The sequence below is a fragment of the Diabrotica virgifera genome, chromosome 3 (assembly GCF_917563875.1).
Source record: "Diabrotica virgifera virgifera chromosome 3, PGI_DIABVI_V3a".
Classification (NCBI taxonomy): domain Eukaryota; kingdom Metazoa; phylum Arthropoda; class Insecta; order Coleoptera; family Chrysomelidae; genus Diabrotica; species Diabrotica virgifera.
Window position 1 is genome coordinate 49,381,794 of NC_065445.1, and position 18,933 is coordinate 49,400,726.

At 31.4% G+C, this 18,933-nt stretch overlaps 1 protein-coding gene across 4 annotated transcripts in view; it reads right to left on the bottom strand.

Annotated features, from left to right (window-relative positions):
- Window positions 1-18,933, bottom strand: part of LOC114342404 (uncharacterized) — a 67,653-nt gene that overhangs the window by 27,243 nt on the left and 21,477 nt on the right. For all 4 annotated transcript variants that reach the window (XM_028293235.2, XM_028293227.2, XM_028293219.2 and 1 more), the window contains exon 2: window positions 4,801-4,909. In XM_028293235.2, the coding sequence (XP_028149036.1) occupies window positions 4,801-4,909 (109 nt within the window). The remainder of the gene's footprint in view (window positions 1-4,800; window positions 4,910-18,933) is intronic.

The window sequence follows — 18,933 nt, forward strand, 5'->3', positions numbered from 1 at the left end:
CATTGTCGTACTTGTGCATGCATCGTAAATTTTGCCCATATTAAAACGAAATATTTTTAAAGAATCAATTCTACTCTCCCATCGCGTATTTGAAAGCGGTTTTAATGTAATAGTGGGTATCTCATTCATTATGACATTCCACTGTAATATTGTTCCAAAAAAAAAACATAAATTTCTTGAACAATTAAATAAATTGTTATTTCCAATGAGCATTTAGCAGCATCATTTAGCACTAAATTACTGCTGTAAGCTGCACAAGGAACATAAAACGCACGAGGATTCATGTCTAATTTTTTTTTCGAAGGCCAATCTTTTTCCCCTCATATTTGCCCCATTATCATATCCTTGGCCTCGTAAATCATCTAACTAAATCATAATTCAGTAATTTCAAAAATTCTAACAAATAATTTGCCAATCATTGTTAGTGTGACCAACTCATATTTGGTCAAATTCGGGACACGGCTGAAAAAAATACCTGAAATCCGGGACTTTCAATGAAAATCGGGCCATTTTTTTAATATAGATCTTTCATAATATCATCATTTTATTTATTAAACATTTTTATGTTGACAATGATTTTTTTAATGAGGTTATTAAGCCACAATAATTGGTTGTAATGATAATGAAGATAATTAAAATACAGAAACGAAAAAAAAGTTCACAGTTTGAGTTTTTGTAGAACTATAATAACAAATACCACGATATGCAGCGTTTTGGATGTGGTATTAATATTATTCTTCTTCAGCCTTCAGAAATCCAACTTTGGACATAGGCCTCCCCCAATTCAATCCAGTGTTGTCTATTTTACGCCACCTGTTTCCAGTTATGTCCTCCAAAGTTCTTTATGTCATCAGCTCATCTCATTTGTTGCCTTCCTTTGCTTCTTCTTCCTAACCACGGTCTCCATTGTTCTATTTCATGATTCCATCTTTTATCCTTCAGTCGGGCGTTGTGTCCTGCGAAGCTCTATTTTAATTTGTTTTATCTATAAGCCTCACCCCGAGCATTGATGTTAATATTACCCTCTTGAAATTGTCGAGTTATTTTCGTCCTACCAATTCAGTTTGATATTAATTCTTAGAAGAATATTCAAAATTTCAAAATAGAATTTTACCAAAACATTGAAAATTCGGATGGCCCGGAAGCCTGGTCCGGGACGCCGGGACACGACTTCGTAATTCGGGCCATGTCCCGGATTTTTCGGGCTAGTTGGTCACACTAATCATTGTCCGGTAATATCAGTAACCGGAAAAGAAACCTAGAAAATTCTCTCTAACTTCGGCAAGCTTTGTTGACGGATTCAGATAAACGAACCTAACAACAATATAGTATAGTAGTATGTATGTATATAATCACGAGTGTATGTAAATTTTGAGCATCTATATCTTTTTTGTCCTACAGAAAAACAAAAAAATGCAAAATATTTAAATAAGCAAAACCTACATTTTTTTACTCTTTGAGATTTTTGGGACCTCAAATAATTTTGAAAAAAGGCATTTTTTGCAAAATAAGAAAAATCACTTTAAATAAAACCAATTTTTTAATTTTTTTTACAGATATCTAAGTAATATCTAAGTAATATCAACGTTATATTATATCTAAGTAATGTAACTTGTAAAGCGGTAACGATTAATTTTATTTGGGATGCTAATTAGGAGATAATTTTTACGATTATTTTTACCAAAAAGGGGGAAAATCTTTATTTTGAGCTTAACTTGCTTACAATAAAAAAATCAAAAATAAAGCTTTTTATGTTTAAAAAAGCTGTAATGAGATTTCCCCGAAAAGTGCTTCATTTTTGGGTTATGTCACGTTGCAATATTCGATTTGAAATTTAACGAATAAGAACCTACTTTTCATTAGGTACAACTCTGCCTCTACTGGGTATACAGACATCATACCTACACCATTTTTTTGCACTTTAAGCTTTAACTTTTTTTAAGCATTAATGGCCTTTGTAAATAATACCAAAAGTGCACTTACATACACAGGCGTAGCCAGGTTTTAGTTTCGGAGGGGGTTCAAAAAAGTAAAACGACTAAAACTGCATAAAATAACCTTTATATTCATAATAAAAATTTGAAATATGTTAATATCTTAACTTTTCGGGGAGGGTTTGAACCCCCAAAACCCCCTGGCTACGCCCGTGCTTATATATATTTGGTATTTGTAGTTTTTTTAAAGAAAAGAAGCGCAAGTTTTAGCCTAGCAAATGTTCGGTTTGCGCCCCTTGGACTTAACGCCCGGGTGCCTTGCACCCCCTGCACCCCCGGGTTGAGACGGCCCTGATTATCATGTACTTAGTTTTCTTTTCATTTATCTTTAGGCCAAACCCATTTGCTTCCTTTTCTATCTTTTTTACAATTCTTTTCAATTTTTGAGAGATTTCACAATCTTTCTTTGATTTTGCTAATATTTTTAGATCATCCGCGAAAGTTATACATTGATGTTCATTTTTAAATATGGTTTCTTCCATTTTTGTGTTGCAATTCTTCATTATTACTTCAAGAATAAGATTGAATAACGTGGTTGACATCGGGTTACCTTGCCTGAGATTATGAAGTTTTGCCTGGGTTTGATTATGAAGTCCTCTGAGAAGTCTGTCCACACTACTTCACTTTTCGTTTTTGTCAACGTCATTTCAATCAAGCTAATCAATTTTTTGGGAATAAATAAATAAAAGGTATATAATTCATTAAAATATCCCTTTAAGGGCTACATCACATAATATGCAGAACGTTTTCGATCTAATACAGATCATCATCAGTGCTGAACAGGATGTTCACATGCTAAGTCACCAAAATTGAAATTATATGGGTAAAGACCCTTTAAAATATTACAGTAATGGAAACGTTAAAATAAATGATTTTAAATAATATGAATGTTGGGTGCAACAGGACATGGTACAACCATGTAAGACGAATGGATGAGAATAGACTCCCAAAAATTGCCCTAAAAGACAACCCGCTAGTTCAAGACCCCGCGGAAGACCACTTAAAAGATGGAGGGATAGTTGGCAATCTACCTCCCAGGAAATTAACCAGAGGCAGCTTCAGAATTAAACAGATCGAAAGATCTCCAAGAAGTAAAAGAAGAGAAGAAGAAGAATGTTGAAAAGAATCCTAGATATAGCACCGGGCACCATTTGACCCCTCACATGGGTTGGAAACGTCCTGAGGTTCAGCTACCTCACATCTTGGACGGTCGATGGCAACTGTTTCAATTTTGGTGGCTTAGCATGTGAACATCTTGTTCAGCACTGATGATGATCTGTATTAGATCAAAAACGTTCTGCATATGTGATGTAGCCCTTTAAGGGAATTCTTAATACATTATATACCTTTTATAAAGGATTTGAATAAACAAAATTTTTTGTGACATATGGTATACATCCAGCTAGAGGAAAACTTTTTTTATTATGGATTTGAAATTTTTTTTTCTCAAAAACTGACTTTTTTGCTTCTGTCCGCAGACCACAGAGTATACAGGTTGTTTGGTAAAGAATGGTCCATAGCTTAACCTTAGATTCCTGAGGTTAAAGTACGTCGATTTAAGCTAACTTACTTTAGTATGCTTCTTTTCATGAGCATTTTTCAGTGCGTCACAAATGATAGAAAAAAAGGTAAATCCGTGATAATATACATTTTAGTGACATGATATTTTAGTTAAATCTGACAGTTGTCAAATTTTATTTGCAATTTGGCATAAAAACAAATCAATTCTGTTTATGGCATTTATAAAATGGTATTTTCTTTGATTTATATAGTCTTATAAACTGTACAGATTATTTTCGTAGATATATTATATAATTCGAAAATAATTTTTATTTCGATTATAGCGCCATCTATTGACAACCAGAATAAATGTTATAAATGTCACCGACGAACTGTAATCACCGACGTGCGTTTTTTTCTGTCACATGCAATTTAACGCGTTAGAAAGAAATCGAAAAACTGTGAAGCACTGAAAGATCCTCATGAGAAAAAGCATACGAAAGTTGACAATAACCGAAATACAGGGTGTCAAAGTTAAACTTTTATTTTATTTATTCTTGAATATTTCCTAAAAGTCATAGGATAATCACACGAAATTTGGTAAGCTTGGGTTTTTTGGGATGAGAAATTTAAATTTGCCACCAAAAATTATGTACCACCCAGAGGGCGCCACATACGTCTTCCAGCGCTTATTTAATACGTTCAATTTTTTATCCCCCACTCTACATACTTTTTGAATCAAAATTTTTATTCTGTTAATATTTTTACTTAAAAAAGGTATACTACATTTATTTCGCTAAACTCAACTGTTTTCGAGATAAACGCATTTTAAATCTGCGATACAACATAATTTTTTGCATAATATCATTGTAGTCAGACCCGAAAAATATACTTGAAACCATAATAATTGTGCATGAATATAAGGTTAAGCTAAGCTATGGCCCATTCTTTACCAAACATCCTGTATAATCAACTCAACATAGAAATAACGGTGCTAGATTTAGAGTTTTTCTAAAATTTCTCTTTTTAATCTTATCAATGGGAAGTTTCTATTCGTAAGTTAAATAATGAATAATGATTATGATAAACTATTGACTGGTGATGTGGTAAATTTTTTTATGGCTGCTTAAATTTCTTTCCGCTTTGATGACCTTTCCGGATGTAGATCGTCTGGAAATATTTCTACGTAACTATTACACATATTTATCTTAATAATTTTTAGAATTATCACTATGACAAGAGTATTATAACCAACAAACTGCTACTTGTTGTGGTAAATTTACGAAATACTTACTTAAATACTTACCCATTATGATGATGATGTGGTGGGCCATAACCCTCTTGGTTGTGATAAGATTCTATTCCTGTACGATAGTAAGATTCGTGTGTGTCCGTATTCCTTTTATGTTGGGCATCTGAAAAATAAAGAAAATATAAGATTAATAATTAAAAAAAAACTTATTTAGAATAATAAGTTGTTATTTTGTAATGCTCTCCCAGAAAATTGATATTAACGTTAACCTTTTGTCCTAATTATGTAATATGGGCCATTCCACGAACATACGCCTGTTTTGGATTACTTCGACAACGAATATTTTACTGTGCAACATAAGAAGTACGAAAGTAAATGGCGCTAATAATTATTCCCATAAACAACAATGTAATTTGCAATTTACTTTCGTTCTTCTTATTTTGCACAGTAAAATATTCGTTGTCGAAATAATCCAAAACAGGCGTATGTTGGTGGAATAGGGTATACCTACAATATTGTTGATGTTATTATATTTTTCTACAACCACTATTCACAGTGCACTTTTCTGCACGGTTTTATGTTAGCAAACTTGATATTTTCTCACAGTATAAGATATTTGACATTAGTGTGCAGAAAAGTGACGTTTCTGTGCCGCAAAGTGACGTTTCTGTGCCGCAAAGTTCTTTTCTGCACAGTTGACTACCTCATTCTGAGTAACGTTATATTCTGTTTACATCCGTGGACTACCGCATTCTGAGTAACGTTATATTCTGTTTACATCCGTGGTTAAACTTCAGACAAATATATAACCTATAAGAAAATTATTATATTTAACTATAGCATAGAAACTAAATTATGGATGTTACAACTGTTTTATTTTACAATTTTATTCTTATTAAACATTTTATAATTATCAAATAACCAATAAGGATTTAGCAACCTGTGCAAGAGACGTCGAATGAAGTAGGTTTTGTGTAAATCCGTGACTGCATAAATATAATGTCAATAATGTGTAATAATTGTTTAAATTTAAACAAATTAAGGCAGTGCATTAATTTTTTAACTGATTTCTGTGCAATTTATTTAGGTATAAGGAATTTAAATTGATTAGTAGGTATTAATTAAATACAGTTTAAAATTTATCACATAGGTACCTATATTATACCTAATTAATCGTCGTTTGGAAATTGTGATTTTTATTTTTAGGAAAAACTGTACTTGTAGAAAAAGTATAGTGTGAAACACGTGCAGAAAGGTAATTTCTCACTCGTTTGAATTGCGGCACTCGCTTGCGCTCGTACCGCAACTTTTCAAACTCGTGAGAAATTAGTACCTTTCTGCACTTGTTGCACAATATACTATTCTGCACAGTTGACTACCTCATTCTGAGTAACGTTATATTCTGTTTACATCCGTGGACTACCGCATTCTGAGTAACGTTATATTCTGTTTACATCCGTGGTTAAACTTTAGACAAATATATAACCTATAAGACAATTATTATATTTAACTATAGCATAGAAACTAAATTATGGATGTTAGAACTGTTTTATTTTACAATTTTATTCTTATTAAACATTTTATAATTATCAAATAACCAATAAGGATTTAGCAACCTGTGCAAGAGACGTCGAATGAAGTAGGTTTTGTGTAAATCCGTGACTGCATAAATATAATGTCAATAATGTGTAATAATTGTTTAAATTTAAACAAATTAAGGCAGTGTATTAATTTTTTAACTGATTTCTGTGCAATTTATGTAGGTAAAAGGAATTTAAATTGATTAGTAGGTATTAATTAAATACAGTTTAAAATTTATCACATAGGTACCTATTATAATTAATCGTCGTTTGGAAATTGTGATTTTTATTTTTAGGAAAAACTGTGCTTGTAGAAAAAGTATAGTGTGAAACACGTGCAGAAAGATAATTTCTCACTCGTTTGAATTGCGGCACTCGCTTGCGCTCGTACCGCAACTTTTCAAACTCGTGAGAAATTAGTATCTTTCTGCACTTGTTGCACAATATACTATAGTATTTTTAGATATCTTATTGTTTAACGTGAAGATCTTTAACAACATCTACAATAAAGGTCAGATTCCACAAGATTGGCTTCGCTCAACATTTATCGCCCTACCCAAACACCACACGCGAACTTCTGCATGGACCACCGACTAGTAAGCGTAATGAGTCATTTTTTAAAACTTTTTTAGAATACTGCACACTTGATTATTTAAGAAATTTGAAGAGGCCAGTTAAGTTTCAAAAATGGACTTGGCATGGAGAGTACCGATCTTTAGTATGTAAACATTAATACAGAATTGCCTAGATTAAAGAAAGGATGTTTCTACTATCTGTTTCATCGATTATGAGAAAGCATTCTATAAATTTAAATCACGAACTAATGATAAATTACCTACAAAAGTTGGGATCGGATGCCATGAATATAAGAATTATCGCCAATCTTTAATCTTTATTGGAACCAGACAGAGAGAGCAGCAATACGTCTTCAAAATTTCAGCGAAACAGCAAATTTTTTTAATTAAAAAAGGAATAAGGCAAGGCTATACACTTTCTTCAACGTTGCGTAATTTATATGTAGACAAAGCCTTCGCAGAATCTAATAAGGGTATTAAAAGGCTACAGTAGCGATCAACAGGTAGCAACAAACGCTGTCCAAGATTGCGGCTGTAATTTTGAATATTTTGTCGAGATATTTGGCACACATATTCGTAATATAATAAAGAATGGCGGTACAGAGAATAATTTGAGAAATATATTAGTATGTGGAAATTACTCTGTAATTAAATACAATATTAAAAAAACGAGCCTGTACCGCCATTAAGAAGAACAAAAAAATAATCTTTCTTCAAATAAACTTTTTTATCCCATGCCTAGATTTTGTGTAATTTTGGACCCATTAAAATTTTTTATTTCTAACAAGAAATCGAAGATATTATAACTAATAACTAATAAGGCAACATAGAGATTTTGTCACTGTCATTTTGACAAAGCTGCGTCAGATTTTCTCTTATCTGTTCTGTTATCTTTGGGAGCGTTTAAGTATTACGTATATCGATATCTGTTAAGTGCAGTAGTGTATTATTTTAAGAATTCGTTATAGTTGTTTCATAGGAAAGTAGTGTTTATTTATAGTTAATTTATTATATTTTTGTGTAATAGAACTAAGTTGTTGGCCTATTTGAAAAAATAGATTATTGTTAATTGTGAGTTTTAGTTATATGTAGGTAGATAAGTATATTTCACGTAAAAATATTTCGAATTCTAATGCGAGTATATAAAGTTCAAGTGCATTTGGCGCTATATGAACTAAATAAAATAAGACGGCGCTTGTTTCACAAGAGCCGTGTTCATCCATTTTGGTTTGTTTTTTATCATATTTATTTACTAATAACAAAATTGTTTTCTATTACTTCCATTTAGCTCGCCTATGAGTACAACTGTCAAAATATTGATCTTAGATAATGTCAAAGATTACCACTGTTGCCAAACTTTCGCAAAACTTACGAAAAAAGGTAGATATGATACTATCTCCCGAAGTTATATTGATGATGCGCTACTGTATTCTCTTAACTTAAACACCAAACATCGAGGATCTTCAATGTTTTTTAAATGATGTAACTCATGCAAGTGAAACTCTGGGTTTGAAAATAAATATCAAGAAGACAAAAAGTATGAGTATAGGTGGAAACAATTACCCAAACGCAAATATATGTACAGTACGTAAATCGTTCAGCTGGACATAGGGAATATACATTGAGAGAATTGTGGCAACTGCGCTAACCTGTGTTAGTTGAAGCTTTTATTCGAGAACGAGTTTTTGGTGCAATGGAGCTGTTAGAACGAATAGAATGAGTGAGTTTTGAAGCAAGGCTGTCCATAATAGTTATTTATGATATAAGTGTTAAAAGTACACGTTTAAGGCACGCATGTGAAAGTTTGCAGAATGAGCGATAGCGAGTTCCGCAATTCACATGAGTGTCTTAAAAATGTAACTTTTAACACGCATATCACACAATATTTTTTCTACAAACGTAATTACAGGACAATATGTACAAAAACTTTTACTTGAACTTGACTGACATTCCATTTTTATATTTTTTTTAATTACATCAAAATTGCCTATACGGTCAATACGAACTGCAGTGCCTTAAAAGTTTTAAAGCACTAGTGCCTTAAAGTAGCATTTTTAACGCTCGCATGGAGTACTAAAAATTGCATTTTTAACACGGTTGTAGAAAAACAAAGTTTATGATTAATGAGTTAACAATTTTACTTTAATTTTTAAAATATTTTTTATTTAAAAACTTATTTCAAAATTAAACAGTTTCCCCATAGAGTTATATATTAGCATAGAGAGAGTGTCATTCAGAGCGAAGTGACGACACCATCTTTTTTATATGGATTAGTGCTGTTTCACTCTTACGCATAGTAAAGCTGCTACAGTTGTCCTCCTCTTCCGTGCCTATATTCACACTGAATGTCATCATAGATTTTCGATACAATGTGTTAGAAAGAGATGCAGCAAACCAGTCCATGAGATCTTGTCGTCAGGAAGCGCGGAAGGTAGGCTCCCTCTATGTTAATATATACCTCTATGGTTTTCCCATTCCCTTAGGCCAAAAATATTTAGCTACTACATTGTCATATTTTGACGTTTATGTGTGTCAGTCGAAATGAGTTGTCAATTTTGAGGTTAATGCCCCTTAATTCTAACAACCATATTGTCATCGAGAGAGCTCAGTTGCCACAACTATCTCAATATAATACAATTATTGTCCAGCTGAACGATTTACGTACTGTATATGTCGCATGAGAAGAAATCGAACAAGTTAGGCAGTTTGAATACTTGGTTTGTCAGCTGAACGAGGGTTGGAACCTTGAGACTGAAATAAAGAGCAGAGTAGAACCAGAGAACAACGACCATACTGTGGTCGTTGTTCTCTGGTAGAACATTCCAGAAATGCTTTTTCAAAGCTTCGTAAATTTCTGACTGATCGAAAGTTGGATTTCAACCTGGGATACAAGATGCTAAAATGTTACGTTTGGCCTATTCTCTCGTACGGAATGGAAGCATGGACGTTAAAGGCCATCTCCATTAACAAACTTTTGAAATATGGTGCCTGCGCCTTATGTTTAGAATATCATGGACGGCCAGAGTCAGAAATGAGGGAGTATTAAGAATAGTGGACTTCCAGAATAGGGAACTCTTTAATTATGTAAAAAGTAAGAAGACTGCATATTTAGGGGGCACATATTACGAGGAGAACGGTACACTTTTCAGCCACTGGTATTCGAAGGATATATTAAGGCTAAGAGAAGTCTAGGGCGTAAAAAGATCAGAAGGGCGTAAAAGGAAAAAGTCATGGCTGCGTAATATTCGCCAATGGACAGGAATCCATACTTATGAAATGTGTCGCCATGCTGCTAAAAACAGAATAATTTAATCCTGACTATATAATAGCTTACCTGACAAGACGATGTACTTGTACGGTGGTCAACTACGCAGAAATGCACGGCACCTTAAGAAGAAGAAAATTTAAATAGCAATGGAGAGAGGATGCAACCTTGCCGTACAGTTCTTTTAATTTTATGTAAGATGTATGGTTTTAATATAAGTTTTATATTATCCTTATATCTCGCTTGTCTAGTTGCTTTTGTTTCAAAATTCTCATGAGTTGGTCATGGCTCACTTTTTCAAATGCCTTTTCATACTCTCTAAAGCAGGCTGGATGATAATAAAATTGGCATCAAAGCGTTTTCAAATTTTGTTGAACGTGATACATGACTCTAATAAATATTTAAGATTATTGGTTAATAACACGTTTTAAACCACAAAAGAAATAAAGTTAGAATCGTTACTCACTATAAGTATTATTAATTCTGACTTTCCAAATGTATTAAATATAGTCTTAAATACATTTATATCACAACCACATCCCCTTTAACGTCATATGAAGTTATGTGAGGTCATTTTAAAATATTGTACATTAATAGTATTTTGGTTATCATATCTTATAAGGTTCATTAAAAGATTTTATGTTAAATAATCCTCCCATTTTGTCTAATATGTACATATAAAGTGGTATTTTGGACTTGGGCATTTTTCAATGTAAATCTTCATAAAGGGGTAGAGTAGGTATGCAATTTTGGTTAGAGTAGAGTAGGTATGCAAGGCTTTCGTATGCAATTTTGGGTAGAGTAGGTATGCAAGGCTTTCGTATGCAATTTTTGCATTTTGTCACAAATTAAATCAGTTTCCACAAACCTGTTAAATAAATAAATGTTTCGCGAATGCGATTTTTACCACTTATGATTTTCATGAGATCAATAAAATTTATCACTTCCACTGATTAGTCGCTGTGGTTGATTTATTTTTAGAATCTAATCTTCAAAATCTATAGCATGAAATTTCGATTTTGAGTTTTGGCAAAAAATATGGGGCATTTGAAATTCGCCTAAAAAACGCTGAATTTAAACTTTCACGTTACAAACGATCTCACATCACGAGAAATACTTCCACAAAGACGGCATTAGATGGTATTTACGTCTGAAGTTGTGGAGTTTCGAAAAAAGTACTTGTGCAATCGAAAAGAAGCAGTTCTTGTCGTGCAACTTCTTCACATTTGTTGGTATATTTGTATAATCTTGCAGAAAAACCATAAGAAACCAAAATTTGAAAAAAAATGTACCTATTTACCAAATACATATTTCCTCTGTTTTAATAACAATTAAGAAAAAAACATCACTAGCCCAATAAATTTTAATATTTTTAATATAAAACCGTCTCCAATCTGTTAAGTGTATCATCATAATATTGACCTTAACTTTTCGAGAGATGACAGTTACGTTTCACATTATGTAGTAACATTGAAACATGTATTATGGCATGTGATAATAAAGCCAACCAATCCACGTGAAACGTCTTTAAAGAATTTAATAATTGTTTGAAAAAAAAATCTTTAAAACAAGTATTTACACCTATAAAGAAATAAAAAATCGTGAGCAAAAAAGTATCGTGAATTTAAAAAATCATTAGACGATTTATTTAATTAAATTTACAACGTAGGTATTTGTTATCTTATAAATAAACATATAGACAAAGCTAACGGGGTTTTCATTTTGTGTGGAATTTCCAAGTAATAAATTGTTTTTTACATGTTTAATTCTATTATTTTTTTACTATTTATAAACAGTACAAAAATTCCCTGATGATTTCTTTTATGCATCGCATGATTGCTACAATGTTTATTTTTATATTGTTTCTCTTTTTTTTTATATTCAATATTGCAAAATGAATAAAATATAATGGGGAACTTGCATAAAATTTTAAATTCGAAAAAAATGGTATAAATCACAACAGAACATAATTTAAAACCTGTATCAAAAATAAAAAAGTTTTGTTTGTCTTTCGTTTGTCCCCTAAAGACGACTAAAAATTCAACTTATACCAGCCAGCCCAAAACGCGTCGTGACGTCAAGGGGTTGTATGTTTACATTTACATCAATTGTATATATAATTTTAAATTGCATATTATAAACGTCAGTAGAAAATACAGTTATTTGACGTTACAAATGTTTTTGATCGTTTGAACTATTCATAGAAAAATAAAAATGTATACCATTTTTATTCAGTTGCAATGCGAAGGCAAAACAATTAGACCAGGGCGCATCTGTAAAAATATTAGTACATTTGGACGTTGAGAGGTGACTCCAATTTTTTTGCAGAAATTGCTTGAAAATAAATCAAATAATAATATTTGAGTTATCCTCCCTCTCAAAAAGGTCCGGAACATTGTGTAAATAATCAAAATGTCAAAAAATGAAGGAAAAATTCGATTTTTTTCTTCGTTTTTTGATTATAACTTTAAAAGTATTCATTTCCGAGAAAAGTTGTACTTGAAGAACATAAAAGTTGCGTAAATAAATTTCCTACAATACAGAGTTGGTCAAAAATTAAAAAAATAGTCACCCTTGTTGCAAAATAGCAATAATTGCGAAAAAATCATACAAAAACAAGTATTCGTATTTTACGTTTTTCAACCAGTTATGCTACACTTAGGACCTTCATATTTCACCCAAAATAACTTTATGATACAGTAAAACAATATTGGAAATTTCGTTACGATCGATTTCATAGATTTTGCAAAATAAATTTTACAATCCAGCTTTCGCAAAACAAATTCATTTTTTCAAAATGTCACAGGACTGAAAATAAAGCAGATAGCCAGTTGAATTTTTTTTTGCATATAGAAGTGTACTGTACCTTTCATCTGCAATTTTGCAAAATTTAAATCGAATAAGACCACGGCGTCAGGAATTCTTTTAAATTAACATTAAATATTGGTGCTACGCGCAGGACAGCGGATAGTTTGCTCTGATTGGACATTCCAATGACCTTTGATAATGATTGATACATTTTAATTTTTATTACATTTCGATATAAATAAATAAATTTGTTTATTGCAAAATAAAAACACATACTCCATCCTTTGAAATAACACTTTAATTAGCAAAAACTTTCTTTGTTCATATATTTTAACTAAGAGAATAAAAGTTTATTATTTTTAAACATAATATGCAATTGTTTCAACAATATTTCACAAACAATAATAAAATTTGTTTGATTTTTGTGGAATTAAAATATTAAAATACAACAAAATATAGAGTAAGAAAATAATATTTAGAGAAAGATTGGAAGAAATTTTGGTGGAAATCAATTTGTGTGAATCGAACACAGCTGTCCCGTAGCACCAAAAACTACTGTTTATTTAAAAAATTTCCTGACGCCGTGGTAATTAATCGGTTTTAATTTTGTAAATTGCAAATGAAAGGTACAGTACACTTCTATAAGCAAAAAAATTTCAACTTGCTATCTGCTTTATTTTCAGTCCTGTAACATTTTGAAAAAATGATTTTTTTTTTACGAAAGCTGGATTGCAAAATCTATTGAACCGATCTTAAACAGTATTGTTTTACTGGTGCTACGCGCAGGACAGCGGATAGTTTGTTTTGATTGGGCATTCCAATAACCTTTGATAATGATTGATACATTTTAATTTTTATTACATTCCGATATAAATAAATAAATTGTTTATTGCAAAATAAAAACACATACTCTATCCTTTGAAATAACACTTTTATTAGCAAAAACTTTCTTTGTTAATATATTTTAACTTAAATAATAAAAGTTTATTATTTTTAAACATATGCAATTGTTTAAACAATATTTCACAAACAATAATAAAATTAGTTTGATTTTTGTGGAATTAAAATATTAAAATACAACAAAATATAGAGTAAGAAAATAATAATTTAGATAAAGATTGGAAGAAATTTTGGTGGAAATCAACTTGTGTGAATCGAACACCGCTGTCCTGCGCGTAGCACCAAAAATTATTGTTTTTTTCAAAAAATTTCTGACGCCGTGGTAATTAATCGATTTTAATTTTGAAAATTTTAAATGAAAGGTACAGTACACTCCTATAAGCAAAAAAAAATTCAACTTGCTATCTGCTTTATTTTCAGTCCTGTAACATTTTGAAAAAATGAATTTTTTTAGCGAAAGCTGGATTGCAAAATTTATTTTGCAAAATTTATTGAACCGATCTTAATGAAATTTATAGTATTATTTACCTGTATCATAAAGTTTTTCTGACTGAAATGTGAAGGTCCTAAGTGTAGCATAAATGGTTGAAAAAAGTAAAATGCGAATACTTGTTTTTGTATGGTTTTTTCGCAATTATTGCTATTTTGCCACTAGGGTGACTATTTTTTAAATCTTTAAGTAATTCTATATTGTAGGAAATTTAATTACGCAACTTTTATGTTAGTTCAACTTTTCTCGAAAATGAATACTTTTAAAGTTATAATCAAAAAACGAAGACAAAAATCGAATTTTTCCTTAATTTTTTGACATTTTGATTATTTAAACAATGTTCCGGATCTTTTTGAGAGGGAGGATAACTCAAATATTATTATCTGATTTATTTTCAAGCAATTTCTGCAAAAAAATTTGAATCACCTCTCAACGTCCATCTCAAAACAGATGCGCCCTGGACTAAATCTCATTTTTCACTTAGAATACGGAGCGCAGTCCTGCACTCTGAATCGACGATTTTCGACTCTTATTGGAGTCTCATCGGAGAGACGTAGGCCTGCTGCTCCATACTCTAAGTGACCAACATCGATAGTTTATCCCCCACACCGCAACTGACGTGAATGGATTAGGTGACTAGCGTCATCTGGCAATTGAAAGGTAAAGTTTTCAATTCTAATAGCGACATTAATAATATTGAAAGAAATTCATTTTTGAAGTTATACTTCTTTACGCGCGATATGAGGGTGAATTTTTATATGTTAAAACCTACGATCCCGGCGCATGCGCATTATAACTTTGTTCTGATTGGATGTTCAAATGACATGTCAAAAATTATCCAATATGGCGGCTGTAGCGCAGCTGTGGTTTGGACGGTTGACGGTTTGGTTATGTATGGTTGTTGCGTTTTAAAATTTGTGGGAAAAGAAACAACAAAGGTTGGTTAATAGTTATACTGCCTTTTTAAATAGTTTTCATATTATATTTTTGAAGTTATACTTCAAAATGTTTTAATTTATGTATGTGTCAGTCCAGAAAAGGCGTGGAAAGAATATATTAGTGTTTTTAAATATATTTTTCTACAAACATGTTAAAAATGCAATTTTTAGGACTTCATAGGAGCGTTAAAAATGCTACTTTAAGGCACTAGTGCTTTAAAAATTTTAAGGCACTGCAGTTAAAAGTGAATTGTCAAATTGTGAAACGTCAAAATATTTATATTTCATTTATTAACATTAATATTAATAATACAACTTGCGCAATTTGAAAAAGGTGGTTTAAAAGGTTTTTTTATTATAATTTTGTGTCTTTGGATTTGTCTTCCTTGGGCGTAAAATAATAAAACATCTATTTTTATATTTCACTTGTCACCGTGATGTATAATTATGTATATCTGAAAGGTAACTAGCATGCGGCTTGATGGCCTTGTTGGTAGAGCATTGGACCAAAGATCAAAAAATCGCGAGATTGCGGGTTCAAATCCCGGACGATTCATATTTTTTTCTTTTTTTTTTAATATGTGTCATTGTTAAGTTTTGGTTCATTTTTGGTAATTATTGTTAATTTTTTGTATTGTAACTGTTAAGTAGGTATATTTATTTCGTTGAAATTATATTATAATAGAAGTATAACTTCTTACGTGCGTACAAAGTACACACACATTCTTTTTTATTCATAGAAAATTTGTACTTTTACAAAATGGTTTTATTTTCAATAGTAAACCTTCTTTCCTTTACTTCAAAAACTGTATCAAACTTTAATTTTAACAAACTGGTATATATTTATTACAATGACATACGATAAATGTCATTAGAATATAAATATTTTTCCTTTATTCCCCGACGACGCGCTGGCCAAATACCCAAGTAGGTGGAGGCTAATACACTAAAGAAGAAGAATATTCCTAAATATACCATAAACCATACCATAAACGGAACCATATAGTTAAACTCTGTGTCGTCACGGGTCGTTTGAACTATTTTAAAATAACGAAGACTTTAACTTTTTGTACTTCTAAGTTATTATGAGTTTTTGAAGCGTGACATTTTGGAAATCTCATTTTTATACAAAACTGAACATTATTATGTAATAAAAAAATGTGCAAGTTCCCTATTACATAAACAAGCGTAATGTTGTATTTAGTTTTTTGGCTTTTTTATCTATTACTTTATTAGTTTTAGAGTCCGCGTAAAAATAAGTAATATTAACGAACTGAACAGGTGCCGTATTGTTTATTCTTTATATAGCCAGAGCAAGATTCAGTTCGTAGGATTCGAAATAAAATAAAAAAATATGAAAAAAAATTTTTAAGAAACGCTTTTTTTTAATTACGAGTGACTAAAATTAAAAATATTATAAAAAAAATCAACTAAAAAGCAAACAATAAAAAAATGAAAACAATGTAACAAATTCTTCAAAGAAAAGCGTGGCACGTCTTTATCGAATAAACGGTTTTAGCCCCACGCTTTTCTTTAACGAATGCGTTAGATTTTTTTCCATTTTTTTTTGCTTTTTAGTTTATTTTTTTATATTATTTTTAATTTTAGTCACTCGTAACTAAAAAAAAGCGTTTCTTAAATTTTTTTTTCAAATTTTTTTATTTTCTGTTTACTTTTTAGTTTTACACTTTTACATATATCGTTATGTTTATTAAAATATGTATAAAACATATATTAGGATGTACAAACATGAAAAGTAGACGGAATCGGCAACAAAATTTGAAACTGTATTGTTTATTTATGAAGCATAACGTAAATAATTAAAGTAAAAAGTGAAATTATGTATATTTCATATAATTGGCTACAATCTGTAAAAGTTTCAAGTTTTCGTCATTGTAAAAAACAATAGAATTTAAGCATTTTCCGTTAAAATCGTTTTTTATTTAAACAATTAATAAACATAAAACAATTTTTTTATTAACAATTTTATTGAATATTTATAGTGAATGCATATGTCTGCAAATTTTTAATACGCCAAAACGAATTATAATGTTAATTGTAGCACAAAACGTCTCTACCGGTGGTTTTTCTAAGACTACGATAAAAACACGATTTTTTTTAATGCTAGTTTTGGTTGAAGTTTTGTTTCGTATCGTATTCAAATTTGACACGAATAAGCGCCGATTTTTATATAAACATATATGAGCGTTCAAAATTTGAAACTTTATTGTTTATTTATGAAGCATACCGTAAACAATTAACGTAAAAAGTGAAATTATGTATACGAGTAGTTCATATCATTATCTACAATCCGTAAAAGTTTCAAGTTTCTACATTGTAAAAAACAAGAGAATTTAAGCATTTTCCATCAAAATCGTTTTTGATGTATCAAAATCGTATTTAAACAATTAAAAAAAAAACATAAAATTTTTTAATAGACTATTCGTGTATTGTTCCCGCGAATGCATGTCTTCAAATTTTCATTCATTTGCATTGAAGAAAAGGCAGTCAAATTAAAGCCTAAAGATTTGATGCAAACTATTGAAGTAAAGAAAAGCGTTTAAAAACCAGCAAAACAACGAAACCATGGAGAATATCTATAAGTAAAACTACAAAAAAGTGCGAAAATCAACTTATAGATATATCTTTCTTCTTTGAGTAACTCTGAGAAATATTTTACGCATTCGTCAATTTGTATTGGTTCTATCTTTACTCTTTCATGGATATTCAGCCTGAAGCTTCTTAAGTTTTCCATGCCTCCCTTGCTTTTGAGCTTCCTATTCTATAGCTCTCTATAACTATATCTTTATAAAAAAAAATGGGCTACCACAGGGAAGTGTCTTCGCGCCGATTCTATACAACATATACACCAACGACCAACCCATACACCAACAAACAAGGCGATTTATGTACGCTGATGATACATTTGTGACAGCTCAGGGAAGAACCTTCAATGAAGTCGAAGTGAAAATGACATGCCCTGGGAGACTTAGCTCTATACTACGATAAAAACTATCTGTAACCTAATCCCACAAAAACCCAGGTACAGTAAAATCAATTTGTCTGCAACCGTGAGAAGAAGAGATAATAGACGTTCGTTTATGCGCTGCAAGTAACCTTGAGGGTTTTTGTTAACTCTGTCTACCTGTATGTGCTTTCCACCTGAGAAACAAGCATGCCCGAAGGCCTCTGGAGGTGGAATGGCGTGGTCAGATACTGGAACACAATGAGACGCCAAAATACCTTGGCGTCCGTCTGGATAGAACTCTGTCTTACCGATACCACTGTCAAGAAAGTAAGTGCCAGAAATAATATCATCCGCAAGCTAACTAATACAAAATGGGGAGCACAACCACACACTCTCCGCACTTCTGCCTTGGCATTATGTTTTTAAGCCGTGGAGTTTGGAGCACCAGTATGGGCAAACTCTGCTCACACAAAGAACGTCGACGTGGCTCTAAATGAAACGGTTCGTATACTATCGGGTTGCCTGAAACCGACACCTATCGAAGAGGTATACCATATAGCTGGAATTGCTCCACCACCTATCAGGAGGAAGGTCACGTCAGAGGTAGAACGAAAAAAGCAGGAGACGGGCCGAAGATACCCCTTATATGACCACCAAACTCAG